The sequence below is a fragment of the Dinoponera quadriceps genome, unplaced genomic scaffold (genome assembly GCF_001313825.1).
Source record: "Dinoponera quadriceps isolate SergipeBrazil2010 unplaced genomic scaffold, ASM131382v1 scaffold616, whole genome shotgun sequence".
NCBI classification, from domain to species: Eukaryota; Metazoa; Arthropoda; class Insecta; order Hymenoptera; family Formicidae; genus Dinoponera; species Dinoponera quadriceps.
The window spans coordinates 2,326,356-2,352,776 of NW_014555184.1; the positions used below are offsets into that span (position 1 = coordinate 2,326,356).

The 26,421-nt window shown below is 44.9% G+C and overlaps 1 protein-coding gene across 1 annotated transcript in view; it reads left to right on the top strand.

Annotated features, from left to right (window-relative positions):
• Positions 1–26,421, top strand: part of LOC106743240 (dipeptidase 1-like) — a 105,115-nt gene that overhangs the window by 48,276 nt on the left and 30,418 nt on the right. Inside the window, exons 4-5 of the mRNA XM_014616877.1 lie at positions 7,588–7,868; positions 9,687–9,843. Of these exons, the coding sequence (XP_014472363.1) occupies positions 7,588–7,868; positions 9,687–9,843 (438 nt within the window). The remainder of the gene's footprint in view (positions 1–7,587; positions 7,869–9,686; positions 9,844–26,421) is intronic.

Here is a 26,421-nt window from a genome sequence, read left to right on the forward strand (position 1 = left end):
GAAGAGACAGCCATGAATCGTGTTTCAATTTCTCAAGACGAGACCCGCTCTCGGAAGATTTTGCAAAGATGCATGAAGCACCCATATATATATTGCGCGTCGTCGCGGGGATGACAAGCGCGAGAAAGGCCGCGAGAAGTTCGATGAAATTTATCACCGGGATGGGAAATGGGCTAAGGCGGGAAGAAAAGATCTCTCCGCCGATACATGGGAGCGTGAAGCGCGCAAATTTAATGGAAACGCCGGAGCGGAGCGATGTAAAAACTTCTCGCATAAACATCCCGATACATGCGTGGCTTATCGGGAATCGCGGCAATCTCTTCGAATTAAACGGACCCCGCTGATATAATTTCCCCGTAAGAAAACAAATCTGGAATTATTCTCCCCTCGAGTGCATTAAATCTGTTACGACGCCCGGAATATCGTATAAACCGCGGATTATGCTATCGCAAATAGCTGGGTTTAATGTCTGCAGATAGAAGCGATCGTGAATCGCAAACGTAAATTGCGAGTTACAAACGAAACCGTTATCGCAGTATCAAACAAACGATTACCAACCATTTCCGAATCGCGCGATTTTCAATTTTCACGGATTTGTTGTATTTGTTCAAACCGAAATTCTGGTTAGAATAAAGAGAGATAGAACGGGAATTGAAACGTCTCAAACAAATCGCGGAATAATAAACAAACGGGCCGAAGTAATGCGAAGTAAATCCAATAATCTGCCTGTTTTGCATTCACAGATATAAAAACATCCGCGGCTCGATTGTCCGGCGCGTCGCCGCGGTCAGAATTACATAAAATTTTAATCGGATTGTGGAAATACAGCGCAAGCGGCAGATAGAGTCGCGCTAACGAAACAAGAAGGCCCGTGTGAACGGACGGACGAACAGACAGACGGACGGACGTTTAGCGCGAGGACTACGCGGTCGCGAAAAAGCGTCGCGACGTTTCAACAATGCGCGGCTATCTTGCAGCGCCGCGGCGGATATCAGGATCCGAAGTTTCAATTTAGATGCTGGAGCGGAAGTTTGCTCCGAAATCCTCGGAGGAGCCTAGCGTTGTATCAGACGGAGCATTAAATTATTTAATTCCGATAAGAGACGGTTCATAGCGGCGAGTTTCCGTTTTACAAAAGCTACTCGCTCTCGTCCGCCTCGCCGGGCATATACTTACCATCCCTTCCCGCCGATCGTCACATTATTAATTAACTAAAAGCAACGGAACGTAGCTCCCGGCAATCGTTAAAAGGAAGTGGCCCAAAGACAAGCGAGAGTCAACGCAGTGTTTACATTGCCAACTGTATCGCGTATGTGGAGTTTCAGTTCGCGCGAGTTCAGGTTTCTTGTCAACCACGTTCAATTTTGTTTGCTCTTCGTTGTCAAATTAAATGTTGCAAAAACTGAAATAGCCCATGTGTTGAAAAGCCAGTTAAAAAAAAAACATGATTACAATTATAATTACTATAATTAATAAAAAGTTTTTACTACGATTATTGCGATTAATTTAGAAAATATATTTTTTCTAATTATTTTGCACCAGACAAGGTGCTTCTTACAGATGTTTTTAATGCTTCTTTAATAAATATAAAGTTTCTTTAATCAATATAATCAATAAGTTACAAATTTACGTAGTTATTTGCAAAATGACGGAGGACTTTTCCGTTCAGTTTAACCCGTTCTACCTTCGCACAAGCGATTGAAAGAAAAGTTTCGGACATCCTGTACTCAATCCTATATCCAAAAATCTGTAAGAAACACCTTGTCTGGTTCAAAATAACTTTTGACCGTAAACTAGTGTAATTATATTAATTTGATTAATGTAATGATTTTCACTCAGAAGGAGGTCGATTCTAAAGATCAAACGAAGGAAGCACGAATGGAAGATAGCGCGCGTTGGACTTGACACATTCAGTGTAATTGTACAAAACCGTGCCATATGTTAATAGATAGACAGAATGTCCCGCTCTGTCCAGGACGACGAGAACGTAAATTATCGTCCGGCTATTCGACAGACGAGAAGCACCGCCATTCTCGAGCTAGACAAAAGCCTCCCTCTCTCTCCATCTCCCTCCCCACCTCTCTTTCTCTACCTATTTTCCTCATTCCACATTAGTATTTGCACCAATTGCGGCTCGCGTTCATTACTCAAAACAAAATGTACGCGAACGTGCGAATTCGCGTGCGGCGGCGGCAGTTCGTGAGAACAAAGGTCGTCCTTAATTTCGACTAAATGTCCCGTATGTTACCGCGTCTCCGCCTCGTCGACATCCGGACAGCCGAAATGGCGTAAATTCATTAAGTCTAATCCGTGAGCGCGCGGCTGTCGTTCCGTTTTGTCACACGCGGAAAATTTACATTTAACGAGCGGCTCACAATTGAAGACAAAATGGCGAAAATTAACGTTTCGACCGGCGCGGATCTAAAGAGTCGGGGGAATGGACGTGTTTCGAAACGCGACGCGACGCGCTGCTAGGCGAAAATGAATCAAACGGGCGGTGCCCGATATTTGTTCGCGCTGACGAGCGCGTCGATAATGCCAAATGGCGCGCAATTCTCCTGACAATTATAATAATTCTCGTTGTATCCCCTTGCTCTCGCTATACTCCTGCGCGAACCCTCCCCTCCTTCCCCACCGAGATAGAGATTCCAAGCCCGGTCGAATTTCCGTACGGATTACGATAACTTACTTCGTATGAAAACAGCGGTGTTGTTTTGCGTTCAGAATATCACTCCCCCTCCACCCCCTGTTCACGGTTCATCCGTTCGATTAAGCATTACATAGAGAGCGCCACTCGACTAAACTAATTAACATAAAAGCCGACTGATACTGTTCGTTGCGAGATAAATACAGTGTGAGCTCTTTCAAATAAAAGCGCAAAATAAGTGAAATAAAAGAAGGCACCTATCGACCCCTCGACCATGCCGCCGCCACTATCGATTCTACGGCCATAAAATCAATACAATTTCATCTGCGCTTTCACCTGCAGCGTACCTAAATCCAACTTTTTCCGATGCTCGTACAAATTGTGTCTTGTTTTTCATCTGATTTTATCGCTCGATCTTTAATTAGTCTCCCTGTTAATTTTTAATGCGCATCGCGCTTCTCAACGATAATTTATTTAACAATTTCCCGCTAGTGTCTCCCTTCGCTCGGTGAACGATCTAATTATAATGTTTATCGCTGGGCGCCGTATTAAACCGGATTATAACATTCGGAAAACGCATGCGGAAAACGCAAAACGAGAGGACGTCGCGTCCCCGTTAATTTCAAGTGGATCGAGGTTCGAAGGCAAGTGAGAAAATTAGATGGGGAGGGAGAGGGCGGGACAGAGGAGGGAACGAAGAGAGCAGAAACGCCAAGACGGTGAAAAAGCGGCGCGGGGCAATAGGGGAGGGTGAAAGAGGGCAGGATGGAAACAAGAAGGACTAATTTCTCGGCGGCGCGGACCGTTAATCGCACCGGAATTAAGAGAACGAGGAGACAGACGCGATAAAAGCAAGGAGAGAGGAGAAAGTGCGGGCCGGGAGAGCGGCGAGCGTAAGAGGGTACGCAGTCTCAAATGCCACCCCCTCTTTAAACCGGTCCTCCGCTCTCGTTTCGTCTCGACCACCCCTTCCGGCTCGCTTTATTCGGACCCCCCGCGGCGGTCTTTGAATTCACGTCGAGGAGAAATTTATACGAAAACTTGACAATGCTCGCGCGCCCAGCGTCGGTCTGGTCGCGCCGCCTTTCAAGCCCTTCTTTCTAGCCCTTCCGCCTGCGCCCCCTCACCCCATGCGCTTTCGCGCACGCATACACGCGCCCGCGCGTGCAAAAGGGTGGAAAACGTCTCCGACCTAGTAGAAAAGCTCGCGAACGGCGGCGTTTGGCGCGGCTTTGAGCCGGACATGTGCGCTGCTATGAATTATATTCGTTATAGGAGAGTTTCACCCTCCCTCCCCTCCCTTCGACCCTCTTGTATTCCCAGCTATATATCGCAAACCCGTCTCGATCCCGCACTCCGCAAAGGCGTGCTATTTAACGACGAGTAAACTCCACGCGAGGACTTTCTGGCTTAAAACTTATCGTCCGTTCTTGAGCGCATGGCCACGTCCCACTTGTCCGATTCCCGAAATTATGAACGACGAGATAAGCGTTCTCCAAACTCGCGCGGCTTTTATCCCCCCCACCCTCCTCTCGGTCGCTATAGCGAAACATAAAATTTGGCGCACTTCAAGAAGCTCGAAGGAGGACCCTGTTAGGAGAGAGTTTGGCGAGGAGCCTCGTTACAGAACTCATTTAACGAGAATGCATTTCCCAGAGGAGGCTCTAAGTCTCTTATCACGCCGAGAGGACGAGTCTTTGACCCGACGCGCGCACACGCCCGCATCTACCCTTTTCTTTTTCCCCCTTTTCGAAATTTTACGCACATCTGCGCGTTGCGTTAAATTCCTCTCCCGAGTTTTCTTCTTATTTCCGTGTTACATCGCGAGGTCACATGCGATGTGCGAGAAAAGTGATCCTTTAAAATGCTACTGCGGATGCATGCTCTCTTTCCATTTCTGCACGGTTTCAGCACGGTAAAAATCGCTCGTGAAGGGAAATGGATGAGGATCCGCCGCTAAGTTGAGGCGAATTATCCCGACACCGGGTGCGATTAATCTTTACTGCCAACTTCGCGATTTCACGTACGAAAAGCGGCTTCGTTTCCGAGCTTTCAATGCGACTTGATGCGTCAACTCGCTATCCCGCAGACTCAAGACGGTGCAGGCACTTGTCACCGGCAGATCAAAGCCGATGTCCTTTGCAGTAGTTAATACGTTTACGAGCTTCTTAGTTCCATTAAGCAGACACTAGGCAGAATCAACGACGGCGCTCACCTCCGGCTTTCCCGACGCATACCCAAAGAGCCAACTACGAATCTTGCACTTCGCGTCTACTCGAGAAGTCGGCCCGGCGCTTAATCGCGCAAAGAACACGTTGGATGCTGAGAAATGTCTATAATAATTTTAGAGTGCTATGAATTATAGGATGACACAGGCATAATCGTGACAAGTTGGCGAGCGCGTGTGACACTGTTGCGTAGTAAAAATTCTTGAGTCCAAATGTTAAAGTTTCCTAGTGTTTTTTTATTACTTCAATGTAAAAATTAACTTTTATTATTTCAATGTAAAATTAACATACGGCTGATATGCCACCATTTTTTTCATGTGTTATGCCAATTTAATATTATTATATATTAACTTAACATTTTTTTGTATATCGCTCAAAAATAATATATTATTTCGAGTTCTTTTAACACAATTGCTTAATTCAATTAACATATTATGTTTATGTTATCTCGATATTTTGCGTGAAAATTGACATTTTATTTCTATTTTATTTTTGAATATGTATATATTTTCCGATGGCATCAGTAAAAGATATGAACACGTCTCCATATGAAATGCACGGAAACAAATGCTGTTGCATCGATGGAATTGATCAATCATCATAATTAGAGTAAACCTCTTTGATTCAATAGCAATATATCATTGAAATTAATATTTGAGTTAAACAATTAAAACAAAATATGATATATTAATTTGCGTTATTAAAACACAAATTATAATGTATCAATTTTAATAATATTACTATATTGAATCAAGATAAATCACATTATAAGGCTTAATTAATCAATGCGACTATGTAATCACGTGCCATCCGTTATTCGTTCCCACGGTTTAAATTAACGTCGATTATTTTCAATTGGCTTTCGCTTTCTTACGTGTGGAAGTACTATGTATGCAATCAGCCGGACACATCCCTCAGCAAGTTGATTATAACTTATTGTACATTTATCAACTGTAGAACGTGATCTATTTAATCCTTTGGTTACACAGCGAGCGCTATCGCGAAAACTACTCATTTTGTCAGATACATGCCTCGGAACGGCACTCATAACTTTCATTTTCATTACCTCCAGGCAGCTATTAATTACTCGCGATATCGACAATCGATTCTCACCGAACCGAGAGCAAGAAAACGAGAGAGAACCCGGCCAGGAACGGGAATCGCGTTCGCCGTTTCGCGCTTCAGCGATAACGCATATCGCCGTTTCTTTCGCGTCGGTAATGCCGACGATAACTTTCGTGGTTTAGCTCGTTGCTCGTCGGGGAATCCAGGCTTCATCCGACCGCTCTCGTCGTTCTCGAGTTTCTTCCATCCCCGTACGAGCATCACGAAACTTCGTATCCCTCGCATATCCGCATTATTGTGCTCCATAAATACGGGAAACTCGACGCCGGCAAACGAACGTAAAAGAAAGAACGTGCATCACGAGAGACGAGAAAAGTTTAGCGGCAGGGTGTACCGAGAAACGCTAAGATCGCCGTGTCGTCGGTGACATTCGAAATTTTCTTACTCTTTAATTTTCTCCTCGCTCGCTTCTATTTACAGGTCTGTTATTTTTCTCTAAGCTAGTGATACATTTATAGAACTTAAAAAAAGACGGATATATAGTTAAGTTTTGAAGTGGAAGAAAGAGAAGAAGAGAACTAGTGCAGCCAATTCAGCGAGAAAGAACAGACCTAATAGGACGACCTCAGGCAGAACGGCTTTCAATTTTCCGAAATATTCCTGTGCTTTCGATTGTCATCTCCTTTCAATCTCCTTTCAATCATCGATTATACACGCCGGATCCGGCATGGAACGCGAGACGTTTCCATTGCGGATAGTATCAAATGTCTCGCATGAAAGTTACAAGTCGGTGTGAGGACTTGGTACGAGTTGTTTATGACAGCCGTAGAAGCTAAGAAAATTCCCAGAGGCTCGCCAAGTATCATGCGCCTTTTGGCCGCAAGTATATATGTGTGTGTTCTACGCTATACATATATACACGCGGAAAATCCGTAGCCGGGCGTTAACGTGTTTTATGGTGGTCGAAACGAGGACGAACAAAAGTTTGCCTGCAGAGCGTCGCAGTGACGCCACGAAGGAGCCCTCCTTCCAGGCTTCCTTCGAGGCTGCACTCCCAGTCACATCGGTTGTATATTTTTTTCCGGGGACAGGTACCGTGGGTCACCGTACCGTTCGTTTCCGCTACATGCACAGCAGAACGTAATATTCTGAGAGACGCTCGGATCTATATCACAATATGTTTTCCTCGTTGTTCTCATATCAATAAATGAAACGTAGCGCTTGTTGCTGATTCGGCCCAATTCATTGTGTATACACGCTACTGACGATCCAATTCATTACCGAATAATTACCATCGAAACGAGAGCTGTGCGAACAATCTCTCGAACGCGTATTTACAGTCAGTTCCTTCCCGAATTGAAATTTCGTTCCCATATTAATCCTGCAAATACCATGCAACTTGAAGAATTATTCGTCAGTATAATCTACTGACTTCGCTACATTCACAAGTGTGGGCGTACATGATGTCGAGAGGAATAATACGTTTCTTTAATTTCACTCGCGATAATAATATACGGTAATAATGTACGAACGTCCTAATGAATTTCTTTGTGAGAAAAAGTGAGAAAAAGTGAGAAAAGAAATGAAATAAAATGCGGTAAATGTTAAGACGCGCGATTTCAAGCTTGGATTTTTCTTTTCTTTCAGACCACGTGCCTAACAGAACTGCCAGACGTGGCGCCGTGCAACGGCACCGTGCGACTACCGCCGCCGTGCGAGGACTCGCCCAGTAGCGGCAGCAGCAAGGATCGCCGAGACGAGAGTCCTCGCAGGAGGTGTCGGCTGTTGGCGCCTGTCTTGCTCCTAGTAGCCGCCCTGCTCCTTGGAGGCCTCTGTCTGCCGTTGCTTCTTCAATCCGCGCCTGCCACGCACCAGCAGAGGCTGGACGTGATCAGGAGGATCCTCACTGAAGTGCCTCTGATCGACGGGTGAGTTCTCATAATTTTATACAAACGGGGCGATATAAAGCCTTTGAAAAATCACGATAAATCTCGGCGTGTGAGTGAAGGAGCAAGAAGATTCGATCCTGCGTTCAGATGTACTTTCGCAGCATTTAAGTGGACACGAATATTCATCTGATATCTCGATCACAATTTTTAGATTCCCGATAGATCCAAAGGAATATATTAACCAGAATTAAGAATCATCAATCATCATTCGCTGAATTATTTTCTCTACTGAACGTGGGTAATTATTATCCCGAAGTATGTAATATGCCGTAATGATATTGATACTGCCGGCAGGATACGTGAAGCCCGATAAATTCGTTATGATTCAATCTTGCTCATTAATCTCAAGTTACATTATAATTTGCAGGTACCGAGCACACATTATACGTGCCATATTATCCCCCAAGTACTGTATTACGAACGTAATGTTATTCTATAGCTGATACTCCGTGAAAAAACAACAGCCGAGAACAGCGGGGATTTTCAAGAGCTATAATATCATTTTACAGACCCGAAACCGAAAGAGAAACCGATCTACGAAAATATAACCGCGGCCGTTGATGCGGTTAAATGCGTTCGTCCGACGCGCGTGTAATATCCGTCCTGTAACTCGCGCTTGTTAACTCTCAAAAATCAATTGCATGTGGAAACTCGGGAACGCTAAGGGAAAGAGGCTTAATAAAAATTGTTTATAATCTACACTGAATAACATCAACAAAACGACATAAAGTTATTTAAAAATACGGCAGTAATATTTAGCGGTAATGAAAATTAAGATAATATCGGAACATCTCCATCTTACTTTATTCAGTTGACTCCACTTCTTCCCAAATAATAGATGTGAAATTACGCATGTTTTGTAGAATAACGGATTTGAATTGACATAAAAGATTAATGTAATATAAAATATAAATATTACGGCAGATTTATTTCCCCTTTTTGGCATCGCGCCACAAATACAAGTTATTTGACACGGCATCAAACAATTCATAAAATGACATCAGATTTATCGGTTTTCGTAAACTCGTTCGAACTTGCGACATGTGTAACCCCTGCTATTGCTCGTCATAGACTAACACGCTGACTCGCCTCTCCCTCTTATACATGCAAGTCAAAATCTGTAATTGCGTAATTATTTTTGTGGGATAAAAAACGTTCCATTGCCGAAGTTAGAATTACACATCCCGATTGAACATATCAATAAAAAGATTATTTTACTAATTCCAGAGAGACGCCCATGTTCTTTCACATCAACATTAATTACAATCCTCACATTTTTTCACATATTTATATTGACGTATTCAATCTTTTCTTTTATCATTCGAAACGAATGTTATGTGAATTACCGAGTCTTCTAAAAAGTACTACAATAAGGATATTACCGAACCTCAGTTATCGAGTGTAAGATTTTATGCCGAACTCGAATAATACGACTTACAGAATGTAATACATTGTACAAAGATATAACAAAAAAAATTTACGAATCTTTGCGTTCGTGTGCATGCTTAATATATTCCGGTAAAGAAAAGACAAAATTAAAGGTAATTTGAAAACATTCTTTTGAACTGTGTAAATTTAATGTCTGATATAATATATATAACATGAACGTTAATATTCTCAATTTTGACAAAAAAATTCATACTACTTTCAACCACCTTACTTTTTATAATTTATTACAAAATCGGGTTCTAGTCGATAATAGGATCAGCCTCTGTAATGGGGAGACTTTTACTTTAATGTTTTTCCGTCTTGTCACGAGTACCCTTACGACCTCATGAGGCATGCTTTAATTTACAGGCACAACGATTTGCCCTGGAACGTCAGAAAGTTCGTACACAATCAACTTGGCGAGGTTAACCTGAGCAGCGACCTCGGCAGGGTCGACCCTTGGGCCAGATCAGACTGGAGTCACACGGACATCCCTAGATTACGCGCTGGTCTCGTCGGTGCACAGGTGAATACAACGCACGGCATTTATCAGTTTCTCTCTCGCTTTTCACCTTCCCTCCTCGTAACCGCCACCCCCGCGATCTCCCGACGGTAGTTATTTCTATCTCGCCTCCTCGCCAAGGACTTTCTATCACGGCACTCGGCTCGCTATCCCCGCAACATCGATATATTTCGCCGAGATGTATTTCAGCAGGATATATCGATGTTACGTCATACTTGAACGAGGACCGGGGAAAAGAGAACGATCTTGTCGAAGATTCGACCGAGACCCGAGTTCGCTCTCTGTTAATGACGAGTTGTGATATCACAATCGGCTGGAGCGACCCGGAGCGCCTGCTGAGAGTTTTCCGCTCGTACTATTTATTTATTCACCACTACATAAACGGGAACACTTTTTGATAACATAGAAAGTACAAAAAAAAATAACGCAGAGATAAGAACACTCGCATGAAACATTAACGCAAATTATTATAAACTAACATAGAAGAACGTAAGTAGCGAGACTCGAGCGATGAGCAAATTGGCCAATCACAGCCGATTATTTTTTAAGAGAATTTTTCTTCCCTACGAAATATAATCGACCGTGACCGGCCAATTTGCTTACGTTTTCGCGTGTACCGTGGATTTAAAGATGTAACCGGAACGTATCACGCGATACGCCTCGGAACCGCGCCGGAGATTGGAACCGACCTCCGAAATCCCATCCTCCGAATGAAGCTTTTCATAAGATATCGCTGGGAAATCGTTCGCTCCGGATAGACCTTGATCCCCTCGTAGTCGTCGTAGTAGTCGGCCGCGTTAACGTTAAGAAGATTAACGGCGGCGCAGCGTTTGATGTGTGGAAGCCGGCGGGGAAAGTTCCGCCGGCTAGCGGAAACTATTTCGTACCGCGAGTTTATGCCCGGCGACTCTCTCGTCTACGATGGTGATCCAACTGCGGGCAATTAGAGATCTGCGGGAGACGGGAGGGAGAGGGAGGAAGCAATCCAACTTGGACAAAGACGGTCGACGCGCCGTACGTCTCCGAACACGACATTATTGATGAACGCGGGGTGGGACCTGTCATCGGCACGTGGGGACAATTCCGCGTTCGGCCCTGCGCGTAAAAGCCGACCAATTATCGAAACATATTATATAAACGGAGTGACTAAAAGCGCGCGCGCGGGCGATTTTAACAGCGAGTATTCGCGTGCTGTTCGCTGGCGCTAAAGCGGCCATGTAGTTTGCAAACAATTTCAATCCATTATCAGTTCCATCTGTAGTTACGCGGTAGCGGATCGCCATTGGCCGCGGACCGCGTCTATAATACTGTTCAACTACGGCCGAGCCAATCCAATCGGGCCCCCAGCGCCACGGGATCTGTCGAAATGCCGGGCATAATGATTTGCACGCGCGCACGCGATAAAACGGAAAATTCACTCGCTGTTTAGCGACACGTGTACGTAGCAAACGGATCTCGAGTCGAAATTTTAAATNTCAGCTTCCACAGCTAAAAACTAGTCTCTAGAGCGAAATATTATCTTCCATATAACCGAAATTTAGTTACCAGTTTCGTTTGTTTAGTTACCAGACATAGTTTTTAGCTGTAGGAGCTAAATTTCATGACTATATTCGTCGTAACGGAAAAAAATCAGCTGTCACAGCTAAAAACTAGGTATGATAACTAAATGTCAGTTGTATTATATGGACCAGTTTTCGACTGTGGGAAAACTCATTCTTTTTTTCCGTATAACAGCTTCGACATTTTGAATCTTTGAATAGAGCTCGAAGCCTCGAATAATTCGAATCTCCGAACTTTGTCGTTAAATGTCAATTTATACCGAAGTTTCGAAGCTTCGATTATGTCGAATGATATTACCTCTAGTACATAAATCTAAAGCAATATCCTGATTGGTTCCTCATCCTAACTTTACGTCTTACGTTTATGGTTACGGCAATTCGTCCTTAACGCCGATCAGCAGCTAACTATTGGCGCACTGCGCCGATCGAGAACGAGCCGGCGAGCAGTCAATCGCGGAATCTCGATTTACTCGGATAATCCCCGATGAATCGTGCGTTGTTGACGCTCGATCGACCACGGATTGCCGACACTCACTGTGACGGTACGCGAAGAGACAAAAACACGCTAACGCTCGGTCAGTCGACAACGACGGCCGCTGGATACCGGAGCTCCTCTTTCTTCGGCTGGGAATCGGGAAACCGCATCGACGTCGTACGATCGATCGGGCACGACGCCGTAAAAATCCTTGCGGAAGACGCGTGTGCACACATACGCGCGACATCTCGCGTATTAAGACCTCTCAATAAACCCGAAACTCTCGGTATCCCCAGCCTCACGTCGTTGCTCTCAATCGCCGTCTCGTGTCTCGATAAGTTACGATCGTTGAAACGGGTCAACAAGTGAGCACTAACTCTTATCAGAACCAGGAATCCCAGCCTGTTCGATCCCGTCGTCTCCTGCCATCTTGCCGAGATATTGGCAATCGACAAATACAGACGGAGGAAGGGGAGGCATCACCCACCTCGAGTCTTCATCGTCGTGTCCACGAGGTGTCTCGAAAAAAAGGGGAAAAGAGCATCTCGGAAATTGAGATCTCAACGCCGAGAAAATCTACAGTCGATTTCTCTTCGTACGACTTTACCCACCATTCATAACTTTATTAATTGATTTTCCTAATTTTCTAGCTGGATACTTTAAATATCAAAAATTAAACATCAAAGTCAAGCCAGAGGAAATTCACTCGGCATGCTGATAGAGAAAGAAAACGTTACATATTTATAACATGAAGTCGGAATCTTCATTAGCCATTAATAACGCGCAATTCTTTAAGATACTTAACACTTCGGACTTAATTCTCAGAGGACGTAACAAATTTAACAACGATGGCTAGTTTGTGTTTTAGCCGTGAGTATGTCTACTTCGAGTCTCTCTATTAGCTGATAATATGACCCAAGTAGCAAACAATGAATTAAACGGACACCCTATGTACACGGCAACTTCGACGTGTAGAGTCCGCAGCTGCGGTATTTTTACTAGCGGCGGAAAATGAGTTTCTTTGATCTTCAATAACCGTCAGGTTTTTAATCCAATTCGACGAATGACCATCTTTGAAAACTTCAATTAACCGATAAAGGCTGATAAAATCGTTTCAGCTTCGAGGGAGAGAGAGAGAGAGAGAGAAGAACCAACTGTCGCAAAGTGGTATTGTCTTCACTTTCCCCTAACTCGTCGCGTCAAACACACGTTGTTCGCGTTATTTCATCGTACGGTTGAAAAGATCGCACTTCGGTGTTAACGAGGATTACACAAACATACACATGTGTACATGAACACGCATAGTCAGGTATTTGCCGATTAGTTTTTCATCCATTTTCATCGATAACAAACGATGCAATCCGTAATATAATTGTACACTGTGTTTTTAATTACAATGATTATTGACGGTAACGTACGTTACGGCGTGTTTATCCCGTGAATAAGTTATCCACCGCGGTGAAAAGAGCAATAAGCGACGTAAAAGAGTAATAAATGCCTGTAAACGATCTAAATTAATCCGTCGCTATTATCCGCACGCTTCCGATACTGTGCATAATTTATCTATATCGGAAAATTTCGCGAATAAATGTGTCTGAAACAGTGTTTGTACCCGATCCGATATTTATAACCTGTTACTCGCGTCGAAGCACAGCAGTTACTTCATAAATTTCATACTTCGCTGTAATTCGCGCAATCGCAGCGTTCTTATTCTTTCACAGTCCGTCGTAATTCCCGTTAATCAGACGACGGAGAGAGAAAGAAGGAGAAATAAAGCGGAAGAGTAAACGAACACGCTCAAGACGACGCGGAAGAGCGCGAGAATTATGTTCCAGTTTCGCCGATTTGCGCCAAATCCAATCTCCGGGAGCGCAGCGTTTGTTACTGATCGTGAGCCCTTTTAATCCTGACAATTTATTAATCCCACACCGATGGGTAGACAAATAACGGGCCGTCGCCCTCCTAATTCTGGATTTAAAACGGATTTATAAATCGGACGGCGCCGCCCTCCCCGTCATTAGGTTTATGCCGAACTGCTTAACGCCGGGGCATTCATTATCGCGCGCCGAAAACTCTGCATCACAAACGTCTTTTTCATATCGCACTAAAACAGCCCGTACTTCGGCCCCTATATTGGCTATTTAATTTCTATATATTGCTTCCTCAGAGCCATAATATTAAAAAATTTTAAATACTAAAACTAAAACTTCGATTTATTTATTTCAATTAACCGAATTTAATTTTTCTTCCATAAAGTTTATAATATTCTTGCAAAGGGGACAAATTCTTCTCTTAAGTAAATGATAATTAGCTTTTCTAATATTTGTGATAAATATATTTTAATATTATTATTAAGAAAATATTCTTTGTTCAAGATAACCATTAATTTTAAAAACAGAAAAATAAGTCAAGTGCTTTTCTTCGCAGTACAATAGTATTTTTCTGAGTGTAGTAAAAATCGAGTGGATGATTAGCTGCGAGATAGTAAATTTGCATCACTACTGGCCAGTGATGTAACATATAATAATTAGTGGCGAGCGTATAGTAGCTACGCTGAGAAAAATATCCGATCATATCTGATGAAATAATCCAATTAAAAAATAACAAATGGATATATCCGATCAAGCGCAATGTCCAATCATTTCGTCATTTTATCCGATCAAATCGTGCTTTTATCCGATGAAAATTACAACGAATATACAAAGAGCAACTAATTTTCCGATTAGGTTTTATCCTAATTTTTATTGGTACCTGCATCGGTAACTTCATCGGATAAAGGTATCCCATCATTTGATCAGACAATAAAAATAACAATCGGATACATCATTTAATCGGCTTATCCAGTGGAAAGTTTTCTCAATATAGATTATATATTTTAGAATAAAGAGACAGCACCATCTACCAATCATATTTAATATATAATGGCTAAACAACAGCCGGATTATAAAATCGATTTTACATTTTATTGAATAATCAGTCAGTAACAAACTAGTAACGAGCTAGAAAATTTAATCCAGCTTGTATTAAGAAAAAAAAAATACTAGATTCACGTAAATAATTCCTCCAACACTCTTTAGCAAACTTTTATTTTAATTAAATAAATGTTCCTTGGATCAAATAAACATTACTTGATTCAAATATAAATTTGCTACGATAAATTGGAGTAATTATTTATTTGAATCTAGCACTTTTTTTGTGTGGCTATTAACTCTTGATTCAGACCGACTGCACAAGTAAAAAGCATTTTGCATTTGTGTTGAAATCGGTCCTTAAAATTTTTGTGCCAAATTCTTAACATATCCGTGTGTTAATTTGGCATATTGTGTTTCTCTCATCTGAACATTTTGTATTATGCCGATATTTAATACGCGTAAGTGTTAAAATAACACCTTTTATATATCAGTATCGATTAACGTATTAATTTTGTGTTAATTTCTTACATAATATTTATATTATTTTTTCAACATATCCACCTTGTGTTAAACTAACACACAAATCCGAATGAGCCGTTCGAGACACGGGAGACGTGTTAAATTTAACACCAGATTCATTTCTATTCGGCTCTCGCGCGAAAGAAACTGTCGGAGGAAGCGAGCGGTAATCGGACACGGATTATTTAATCCGGTGACCGAGTTGATATATCCCGACAGCGGCGAGAGAGGCTTCGCACCTCGAACTGCGGCTGTATTTGCGATTAGCCGGCCTCTTCCCCTCGCCGTCATCGATACGAGCGTCGCGCGGCCGTTCCTCTTGGACCGCGGAGGATATTAATGGTCCTCTGAGCGCGTTCCATGACAGAGCCAAGCCAATTTCGATCTGGATCAATGACGACACCATAATCAGCAAAGCCCTCGGCAGAGCCATTCACTTAGGCCGAGGCTGCTGGCGGCAATCGCGGCGCTAATACGTCGCTATAGAGGAGCGCCGATATCTAAACACCCTCTTCCACCAAACCACCCTACCTCCCTCTCTCACCAACTCGCCAGGTCCCCCCCGTATCTTCTATCATCCTGGTCGCGCGCGTATGGCCGTTCGCTGTTCACACAAGCGTACCCTCGCGACCAGGTCGCGTCCGCCTTCGAGATTAGCCAGAAATTAGATCGCACGATGGCCGCGTCCGAGCGAGTGGCCACTTCGTGAGGGATGATCGCGTGACGAGGAATTATCGAGGAATCTTCGATCTCGTGCGGGGAACGACGAGACGCGGCAAAGCGAGGACTCTACTCGAATACGGTCCGAGTGAAAGCATCCGGTGAACGGTACTAAATGAAGGGAAGGAAGAAAACGGTATTTAAATTCTCCAGTTAATTTCGAGCGTAAAGCCCAAGTCGCAACGCCCGAAGTCGCAACGCAACCGTATATACAATCAGAATACAAGACAAACCTTGTGTCCGATGAAAGAATAATGATATCTGCTTCTACCCTTCCATATGTGAATACTAATGAGAAACTAGTATAATAACAAACCAAATATATGCATGGCTTGCTTACCGAAATATCACGAAAAATACATGTAAGTTTGAACATTTTATAATAACTATATAGTGTTGATCTTTTTGTTTCATTTTGTTCCGCCTCTTAAAGACTAATCTTTTATTCTTCCTATATTATATTTAGCATTATTAATTATTATTGTAGAAACTGTGATACTTGGCACGATAGAAGAAGCAATTTCGCTCTTTGAATCACCGGCGACGCTATAATTAACGTGGCGGATTTCTTCGGCCGAGGATCATTCATTTAGGCCGAGGCGAACGCATTTGTTGAGAACGTAAATCCACGGTAACAGTTGCGACTGTGATTCTTGGGCGCGTACGAGTTTCCTACGCCACGAGTGCTCGGCCGAGTCGTCCCGATAGCGAGGCGTACCGAGCGATTAGTCATAATGGGCCAGCTTGTATAATGGTCCGAAGTCAAGAGACGAAGAGAAGGGGGAGAGAGCCCACGTACTCATTACGTATTCTACCGAGCTCGAGCTGCAGTCGGAACTTCGACAAGTTTGCACCGACACTATTTGAACATCGAAGGGGGAGGATAGGGGGGTTAGTTGGCGGACTTGGTAACGGCGCTCCGCCAGTGTCAATGGGCCGGTAAGGTCGAGGGAAAACTTTAGGCTTCGATTATCGAGGCGCTAATTACGCCGACTGCACAAACACGCGGACGTTCGCCGACTCGCCGACTGATATTAAAATTTCTCCGCTCGAATTTCGGTGATTCCCGAATGCGGTGAAAGGTCGGGAAGTTCGCGAAAATAAACGCTCCCGTTCGCGCGATCGATCGCGCGCTCGTAGACGTGTAACGTTGAAACGCGAAGATTCAATGGGGAACACTCGCATTGTCCGAAAACTGCAGCCTTTGAAATCTGATTAGCAATCGAGGAATGAACCAATCAAAGTAAACAGTACGATCCGATCAAACGTGTCGATACATCCTCGTCGCATATCGGATTACAGATACAAGAGTGATCGACAGCCGATCTGCCTCCGTCCTCTCACCTGTCTCTCACCTGCGTTTGTATCTACCGTTACGTCGCGTATACGTTATTGTCAAACCCGTGCCGGCCGAGCGTACACACTATTGGTTCACCGAGATTTTATAAAATGCTACTAAACGTTATTCCAGTCGAATTTGCTGTTCATAATTGCAATTAAATTAAATTCTCGCAGTCATAACCGCGAATAGCTCGCTTCCTCGAAATTACATCGCAATCTGCTAAATACGCTGACGCATTATTAAGTTTTAATTGGTTCCACTAATTCGACTGTAATGACCAGGCACGAGTAGAGCCGATCCGACGCGCCGACTTCTTCCGTGGCGGGGCGACTTCGAAACCAGCATCGAAATTGCATGATACAATGGCGGAGTCAATTGAATACCGATGGCAGATACGTCGATACGTCAATCATTCTTGAAAATCGTTAGAATCCAATGTATGTCCTTGCTCACCTTTGGTATCTCGGAGAAAGCACCCTAGCATTATGAAATTCAATCATTTTGAGGAGACAATAGCCTTCAAGCGGCACGTGTAGCATTGTACGATTCATTGTTCAAATCGTGAAAAAGATAATAAAATGACACGATGATAAAATAAACAACGTTTATAAAGAAAGAAGAAATCGACGGCTGAAAGTATATCACGAAAATGCTCCTAATTTTTGGAAAGCGATGCACCGATCGACAACATCCGAAAGAAATCATTCGTAAACCTACAGAGAGAAAAGAGTTCATTTAGATTTCGATATACCTGTTTGATTTGAATTTGTTTAATATAAACAACATAACATAATAGAGGGAAATGAGGTATTATAGACCCGATTTACCGTTTTATACTGTGTCAACAATCAATATTTTAAATTGAAAACTGAGCAATCACAAAGTATCGTTTAATTGACTCTAGACCCATCGTACGTCGGATGCATTACTTCGGGGGATCTAATTTAATAGCCAATGTCAAGCGTCGAAAATACACGGCGCCGTGAGCTTTCTTCCGACTCTTCCTCTATCTCTCTCTGTCAATCGCCGGCCGTGCCATGTTTAGCGCGACGGCGATTTGCGCGGTGAATCGCAACCATTCGGCCTGGTCGGCGATCCGCCGCGATACGGAGTTTAACGAAAGTCAGTAGTAGCAGCGACAGGTGTCGATACGTCAATCAATTCGGCGGATCGATAGGATTCGGCATACGCTACGTCCTCGGTTACGATGAGGAACGCAGCGCGATGCCGGCATGATGGTGAGGGGGGGAAGGGGGGACGCGAATTGGCCGTTATTACGAGAGGGGTATTATAGCCGTGTGCGGTGCTGGCGCACGCAGGACTGGTTTACGCGGGTCCATTTATAGCGGGCGTATGGCGCTCCGTCGGTATACCACTATCATAATTAGGTCATATTGGATAATAGCGCCGCACCTGGCCATTCCGAGGGCACGGACCTATGTACTCCCGCAGGTATTCCCGAAAAGATGCATACCGGGACATATCGAGGAGGCTTCGTCCCTCGTCTAATTGTCGGAGGCTGATAGCCGCACAGAACCCGAGCCGGGTAGAAATTTAAAACATGCACTAGAAAAGGCCCGCACAATTTTTTCCCCATTTCTATCTAGGCCCCTACACAGAAATACGCTCGTACAATTCAGGAGCAGTTTTGCAAATCTATTTAACCGGGCTCTGACTGACTTTATGAACCACAGACGTTGTTAAGAGCATCCACGTCAGTGCCTATTCAGCGTCTATTCAGAACCTATTCACGAAATTCCATTCAGAATTCGTCTTTTTAGGCCATATCTAAGCCAAACTAAAAATAGTTCATTCTTTTTGCCTCATTTTCTTGTCTCAGGTTCATTCTTTTTATCTCGTTTTTTGTCAGTTTTCAGCTTCCATAGCTAAAAGCTAGGTCTGGTAACGAAATTTCAATTGTATCGTATGGATAGCTAATTCCTTTTTTCCGTGTATTTAAGGTCATTACAGACATGGGGCGCACGCCAATTAATTCCTACCCGGAGAGTTATGCCCTTTCGAAGAGGAGGCGATCGATTTCCGCTCTTTCACGAAGGATAAAATCGCCGCGTTGATCTACGATTTTACAGTACACACGCAGAGCCCGAGCGAAGCGTCTCCGTCGTTTGATGAACGTTTTCCATCGTGTCACACGTCCCGCATAGAAAAATCCATCTTTTGTTATACATATGCATTATTCGCGTCGTCATATCTCCGTTTGATAGGCTTCGACCCGAGGACAGAACGTTTCGTGGCGTTCCGCCAGAGCGTTTTCGGTGTCAACTGTCGGCTATCGCGATTAAATTTGCGTAACGTTAAAATTATTCAAATTCGCGCAACACCGCCATGCGGGATCAATTTAAGATCGCAATAAACAAATGACGTTACAACGGACCGACCGGCCATCACACGTGCGAATAGACTTCGATCACTGCAGATATCGGAGGAAAATATCGAACACCCGGGGGCGAGTGTTGCGTTTATAAATGAACGGACGATGATGCTCGCGCAAGAAGCTCCGCTTCGTTTGGACTATCGCCGACGTACTATTATCAGTGGATCAGCGAAGCGTATCCACTTCCTGTTCCACGTCCGTGGAACTGATCGGAGCTACCGGCTATTTTTCCGCCGTTCCTCCCATTTCCTGATCGTAAAGCGCGCCGCGCTAATAACGAAACCGTGTGTTTTATTTCGCTTCGCAAAAGGGTATCGATTATCCGGGCTTTCTGCCAAAAGGTTCATTTCCGGCATCATGGTGTGAACGATGACTTACGTTGATCGGTCTTCGAACCGGCCGGACACAGGCGAGCAATGCGCCGGGAGGGACGTGAGACACTTCTTTCTTTTTTCTTGCTTTTTGGAAACACGAAATGGGGCTCGAGATCTCGTTACATAAGCGCGGAATAACAACGACGAAAAGATTGGTCCCCCCTCGATCCACCGCCGCGCTGAAACGAGAGAGGTCTTTTCGCCGCTATTATTCCCCGCCTGTGTGTAACGGGAGCGGGCCAAATCGTTGTTTACTCCGATCTGTAACTTGGCACCGGAGCCACCCGCTTTAAGGGCGCAAATAAAATTCCGCGCGCTAGCAAAATTCGATTCTCGATTCCTCGTGCCGGGACAACAGGCGAGTCCAGAGCGGAGCGCAAGGAAATATGGCCCGGAATTTCTAATTCCCTTTCTTACCGCTCCCCGAAAAGGTATCCGACCGAGGCTCGTAAAAGCCGGAAAAATATCATTACCTCGACTATCGTGGCTAATGTTGGATTTCTTTGTTTCGCTTCTATCTCGTCGACACGAATCGACCGCGTAAATTCCGCGGACCGAAGGCTGATTTAGCTTTAGAAATAACACGAGGAATATAAAGTGACACAAAATTTCAGTGGATCATTTTAACACCAATTTTTTACCGCGAAAAAATATGATATTTTTAGTGGAACCAGATAGAATTTCTTCATGCACGGGGAAAACAATTCTGTTGGTATAACTGAATTTCCCCGTTGCCTGGAGAACGAAACGAAAATTCTGTTACAGAAACAAAAAGATTCCGGCAAGAGTTTACCGCTCAGTCAATTGTTTCAATTGTTTCCCGTTGTCTCGACCGAGTTTTAATGCAGCTGAATGTTCACACGAATGTTTCCAACTGCGGTGGTGACAGAGATATCACTTCTTGCCGTCGTTTTCATTTCTTGTCACGGAGTTTTCATTTGATCCCCATTCTGTTGCAGGAACCGGGTACTTTTTCCCGTATATACCGGCAAGTTTTATCTTCATATCAGATTTATACGTTCTTGCTTATATATAAATATACATAAAATACAAGTCATGAATTGATACTAATTTGTTTCCCAAGCAAGTCCAACGGACACGCATGTGCGTACCGCGCGCGTGTACGTATCTGCGTGTGTATCTCGGTTGAAAAAAATTTCTCTCACGAGAAAAGAGATCAGCTTGTTTCGCGTTCTATTACGTGCGCAAGTACCGTTCAGGTATAGCGCGCGATGTATCATAGAGAAAGTCAGGTATGCACGAGGAATTCGGCAATACGGCCGGCGGAGTGAAACTTCGTTTCGATGTTTGTGTTGCCGGACGATGATTTGAAACTGGCGAGCGCCGTCGAAAGGATAGGTAAGGGTAGGTAGACGAGGTAGGTCGGTTAGCAAAAAGGTACAAGCGGTCTCGGAACTCCCGCCGCGTGTTTCATGCCCGATGTCCGCCTCTCCGCGCGAATTTATTTATAGCGCAAGCCCGTCGGGCTTTCTTGTCGGTTATAAGGACTGCCTTTTTAACCCTGAACCCTCGTTAGCAAGATACCGTCTAATAAATGGCCGAACTTACGCGAGTGTTCTCACGGCAACGCGCGACACGCGGAGAGAAAAGCCGCCCCGGCGAAAGCGCGGTTCGTTTACGCGCGGCAAGCGACGTGAAGTAATCCGCATCGAGCGCGCGACTCGCGAATCCGCGGGTGAATTACATCTCGCGTGTAGAAAATATTTCGAATTAGCGTTAACTTTTGTCCCGCGAGTCTCCGCGGAAATTCAAGAATGCCGCACTCGCGCCCCACAGTTCGCGACTTGCCGCATTCCGGCCTCTCTCTTTCTCGCGCGCGGATGCCCGCGCTCGTAATTCATCTCTCCACCTCCGCGGCATAATTCGCGGGCACAGCATTTATACTATCATTTCTGCGCAGAACGAACCAGGGCGAGAACCCCGGTATCCGCGGGCGCTATCTCGGCAACGATGGAAATCCGAAATCGGAGGGGGGGGGGGGGGGGGGGNCCGTATGCGGAAACACGTGCGCCCGATTGCACGTTCGCACTCGGATTGCCTATTGACCGAGCCAGAAATTAGAAACCGCGCCATTGAACGTCTGAATACAATTCACACGTGCCAAGTGCTTCAGCTATTATTTTATACGTGACATGGGTAATTTCGGAAGAACTCAGCACGAACTCGAGTTCGAGTCGACATAATCTCGAAATTTTGAACTCGATGTTACACGCATGTATCCGGCGGTTCGCCGGACCTAATCATCTCACTTTGTTCTCTCTCTCTCTCTCTCGTTTCATCGAAAATAAACACTTGACACGTTATTTAACACAAGTCACGCGCACTTATGGTGCTGCGTGTTCGCTGCCGGAAGACGATGCATTCGGAGCACCGGATGAACTTCCTTACCAATATCGGAAAATTCAGGGTTTCTCCCTTCAGTATCGGAAAAATTCGGCTTTCTCATCGGCATCGGAAAATTGCGCTTTCTTTCCAGTGTCATAAAACTGCTGCTTTCTTCGCAGCATCGGAATACATACTGCAATGTCCGATCGTACGAATGCATCGGGAGGGAGCATCAAGCGCGATAGACTCGCCGGTTGCATCGAATGCATCGCGAATGCACCCGGCGGACAATACATACGCGAGAGTGAGCTCGCTGTAAAGATAATGCGCAAAGATACAGACATCGTTGCGGGATCCAACGTCTCAGGCAATTTTGACAAAGGGGCTTTCCCCTGGTTGCGAACGCGACGTGGAATTAAGCTGCGCGCGCGCGCTCATTGCTTATTCAGTTTCAGCGTTTACCGCGAGACGAACACGACGGCGAAATTTTGAGAGGTGAAAAAAAAAAATTCTCGCCGCATTTTACAGAGAGTCCGCCGACGCGCTCGCTGATTTCATGACTTTACATACACAGCCCGTCGCTGCCACTCCGCGTCGTATTTTTTACAGCGCTGTGATGCGCAAACTCGGCCGCTGTCGGGCGACGCTAAAAGGAAGAAGAAGAGTTTGATATACGATTCGAACGATTCGCGTTCAATTATGTGAGCGGAAAAGGGCCGGCGGTAGATAAAGCCGAGTGCTCGTCGCAACGATAATAATCGCTCGTTTACTTCATAGCCGAGCTCCTGCGTTTTACGCGATTTATGTCGTCCGGCGCGCAGGGAAGCCGTTCCGAAAAGCTCAACCCCGCGACGGGAAAAAGGAGGAAGAAGAGGGGGAGGGGGGAAAAAAAAAACGTAAAGCACGACCGTAAAATCCCAAAAGTGATCCGTCGAGTTTCGTGAAATACGTCCGGAGAATTTCGTTAATTTAATGGGATAAAATTAAACCGGATTTTCGCAAAAATTCCCACGGCGCATCGTTATCCAATTAATCGCGCGTACGAAAAACGAAGGAAAGCGAGAGTGAAACGCAGTTTGCGTTAATTAGTAATTTAAATTAAATCAAATTATTTGGGCGGATAACCGCGTTGCGTTGATGAGGATTTATATTTATATCGGGAGCCAACACCGGTGTGTCCAGCGGTGGCCCCGCTTGTTTTATAAAGAAAAACATGAAAAAAAAAAATAAAAAACACATTAACTGCCGATCGATCGAGCCGAGAGTTTTAATAGCCCGATGTACGCGACGACGGCGACCGACGGTCGTTTCTCTTTACTTCTCAATACCCCGATGGTAGCTCGCTCGACATAAGTATGTGCATACAAAGTTAATGGGAGGAACGCAAGGAAATCGATTCCCTTCGAGCGCTCGACGGAATGAACGAGACGGCGGATAATAGCGCTCGAGTTCATCGCGATTCGTCGTACGGCCGTAACGTCGGACGAAGCGCGGTTGCGCGCCATAATCAGATTCGTTTGCAGCGGCGTATCATTTGAACTCCCTCTCCTCTCTACCACCGGCACCGCCGCCTTTCCGCCCGACCGCGCCGTTCTTTCATTCCGCCCGGCACGGTTTTGCGTCTCATTTCCTCCATCAACGTTCAACGTCGCGCTACTCTGACAAATTGACGGTGGGTTTTGTCGACGACGAGACGGAGAGCGCGCGTGAGCTTTGAGTTTTCCTTTTTCTCGGGATCGTAGAAGCGCGGAAATGCAGACAGCCCGAAAGAAATTAGAACAATGTTCCTCTCTGGGACGGAGGAAGGATCCATACAAAGATGGCAAATTCATTAGGAATGCGCGTACGACGACGGGGGGTCGTTGAAGCGACGCGGAGAAAAAGATGGTGATCTTTGAGATCGTCGTAAGAATTACAGCCCAAAATGCACGAGAAAGATCTTCGGAATACTTTCCTTTTGAAGACAGACACGGACGGGAGGGACGGGGTGAACGGACGCCCCTGTGATTTCGCTGCTCCCCCATCCGCGCTTTTTTCCAAATTCTCGGCTATTAATTCTCGTTCACGCGCGAGAGCGGCGCTCCGGCAACGCTATTGCGAGTTACATGAATTACAGCTGCGAGCTATGCGCACATACCGCGGTGTATATACTATACAGTGTTAACACACCACGGGAGTAGATTCGCACGCATGTTCGACGCATATAATCAATCTTCATTCCATACATGATTTCAATGCATAGTCTAATTGGCCCTTATATGCAACGTGTCACCGATTGGCTGCGAACCGTTTCAATCATTTACCCGCTGAAACATGCAAACGCGCTAACAAGGGAACAAGGTTTTCTTTTACACCGCTTTCTCCCTTCTCCCTCATTCGGAGGTCCGAATTACAATACGCGCGCACACACACACGTTGACATATTCGGTTTGAGAGAAATTCGTGGGGAAAAATTTCACTTCCTGCAACTGAACGGGTACCAGATGAAAACTGGGCGATAGGAAGTGAAAAGAGAAACTTGGAGATGAGAAATAGTGTCTCTCACTGAGACTGAGAACATTTATGTGGACATTTGGCTGCATGAAAACTCGGTTAAGACAAGTGGGAACAATTGACTGAGCAGAAACTTACTACACACAGGCATTTTTCTGTTCCTATATAACCCGGCTTTCGTTACACCAATTCAATCGCAGAATCGTTTTTTTTCCCGAGTGAGAATATTATCGCGATTGATACGCAATATGTATCAAGGGAGAATTAACGAACGTTAAAACGACGGACGCTGAAGAAGGCAGCGCATAAGGATGTGACGCGGCGCGAGCAATTAGATTTGGAATTCCGGGCGCGTTATGAAAATGTAGCGAAAGTCCCCGATTCCCCTTTCTAAGAAACCCTGGCTACACCGGCGACTCCTAATTCAATTATCGAAACAATCGCGACGAAAGGCGCAGCCATTGTCGCCGGCGAGAGAAGCGGCTGCGCTCTTGGAATTTAATTTTTTAGTTCCTCCAAAGAGAGAGAGAAAGAGGGAGAGGGAGAGAGAAAGAAAGGGCTTGTACGGGTACAGGCTTTCTCTCTCTCTCCCTCTCTCTCTTTCTCTTCCGGATAAATATTAAGATCCAATAAAAGGAAACTCCGTCCGTTGTGCTTCGACCTCGTTTGTAAATTAGGTTGAACGCCTAAGTGAAGCCTCGAGGCGCGACAAAGGGACTGGCTTTGAAATGGACCGAGTGCACGTAACGAGAGAAATTGGCCCTCATCCCCGTGTCTGTATTTAGCGATTAGCGTTCGGCGATAAATCCGGTGCTCGGGTGCTGAATTTGGTTAGGTTCGCGCTTAACGCGCTACAAAAGGTGCGCTGAGAATACGATCATGATGTCGTCCTGGTACGCCACCTCCTAGATACGAGAACGTTTATTTAAAACGCAGTAAGGGCCAGACACGGCACCTTTGCGTCCCCTTAAATGCGTCGTTTACTGCGCCTCGAGCTCAGCGTATGAGAATGAAACGAGACTGTACGAGAATAGGAGAGACGATAATCGCGGGTAACGCTCGCGATTGTTCCTACCCGAAATCTAACGATCCCTTAAACGCGATGTAAAGCAGCTCACGGTGTAAAATAACTTTGCTTAAGGAGGAAAAGTACGTACAGAGTCCCTTCGTAAGTCGAGGTATCTTTGTATGGATGGAAACACTGAGGAAGCAATTCGGCCGCTAATTCATAAACGAAAGGAACAAGCGTGTACGCGTAAAAGAAACTAAATGGAGATGAAAATACAGAGCGACAAGGAGGGTGGAAGAAGGAAATGTCGCGTGAGCGTTCCGCAGGCTATTATTTTCCAAGATGGGACAAAACGCGACGGTGTAAAAAGAACGGGCGCCATTTGCGTATCAATTTCGGGGACGGAGCCCTTCGCAAAAAAGCTGACACACGCTCTT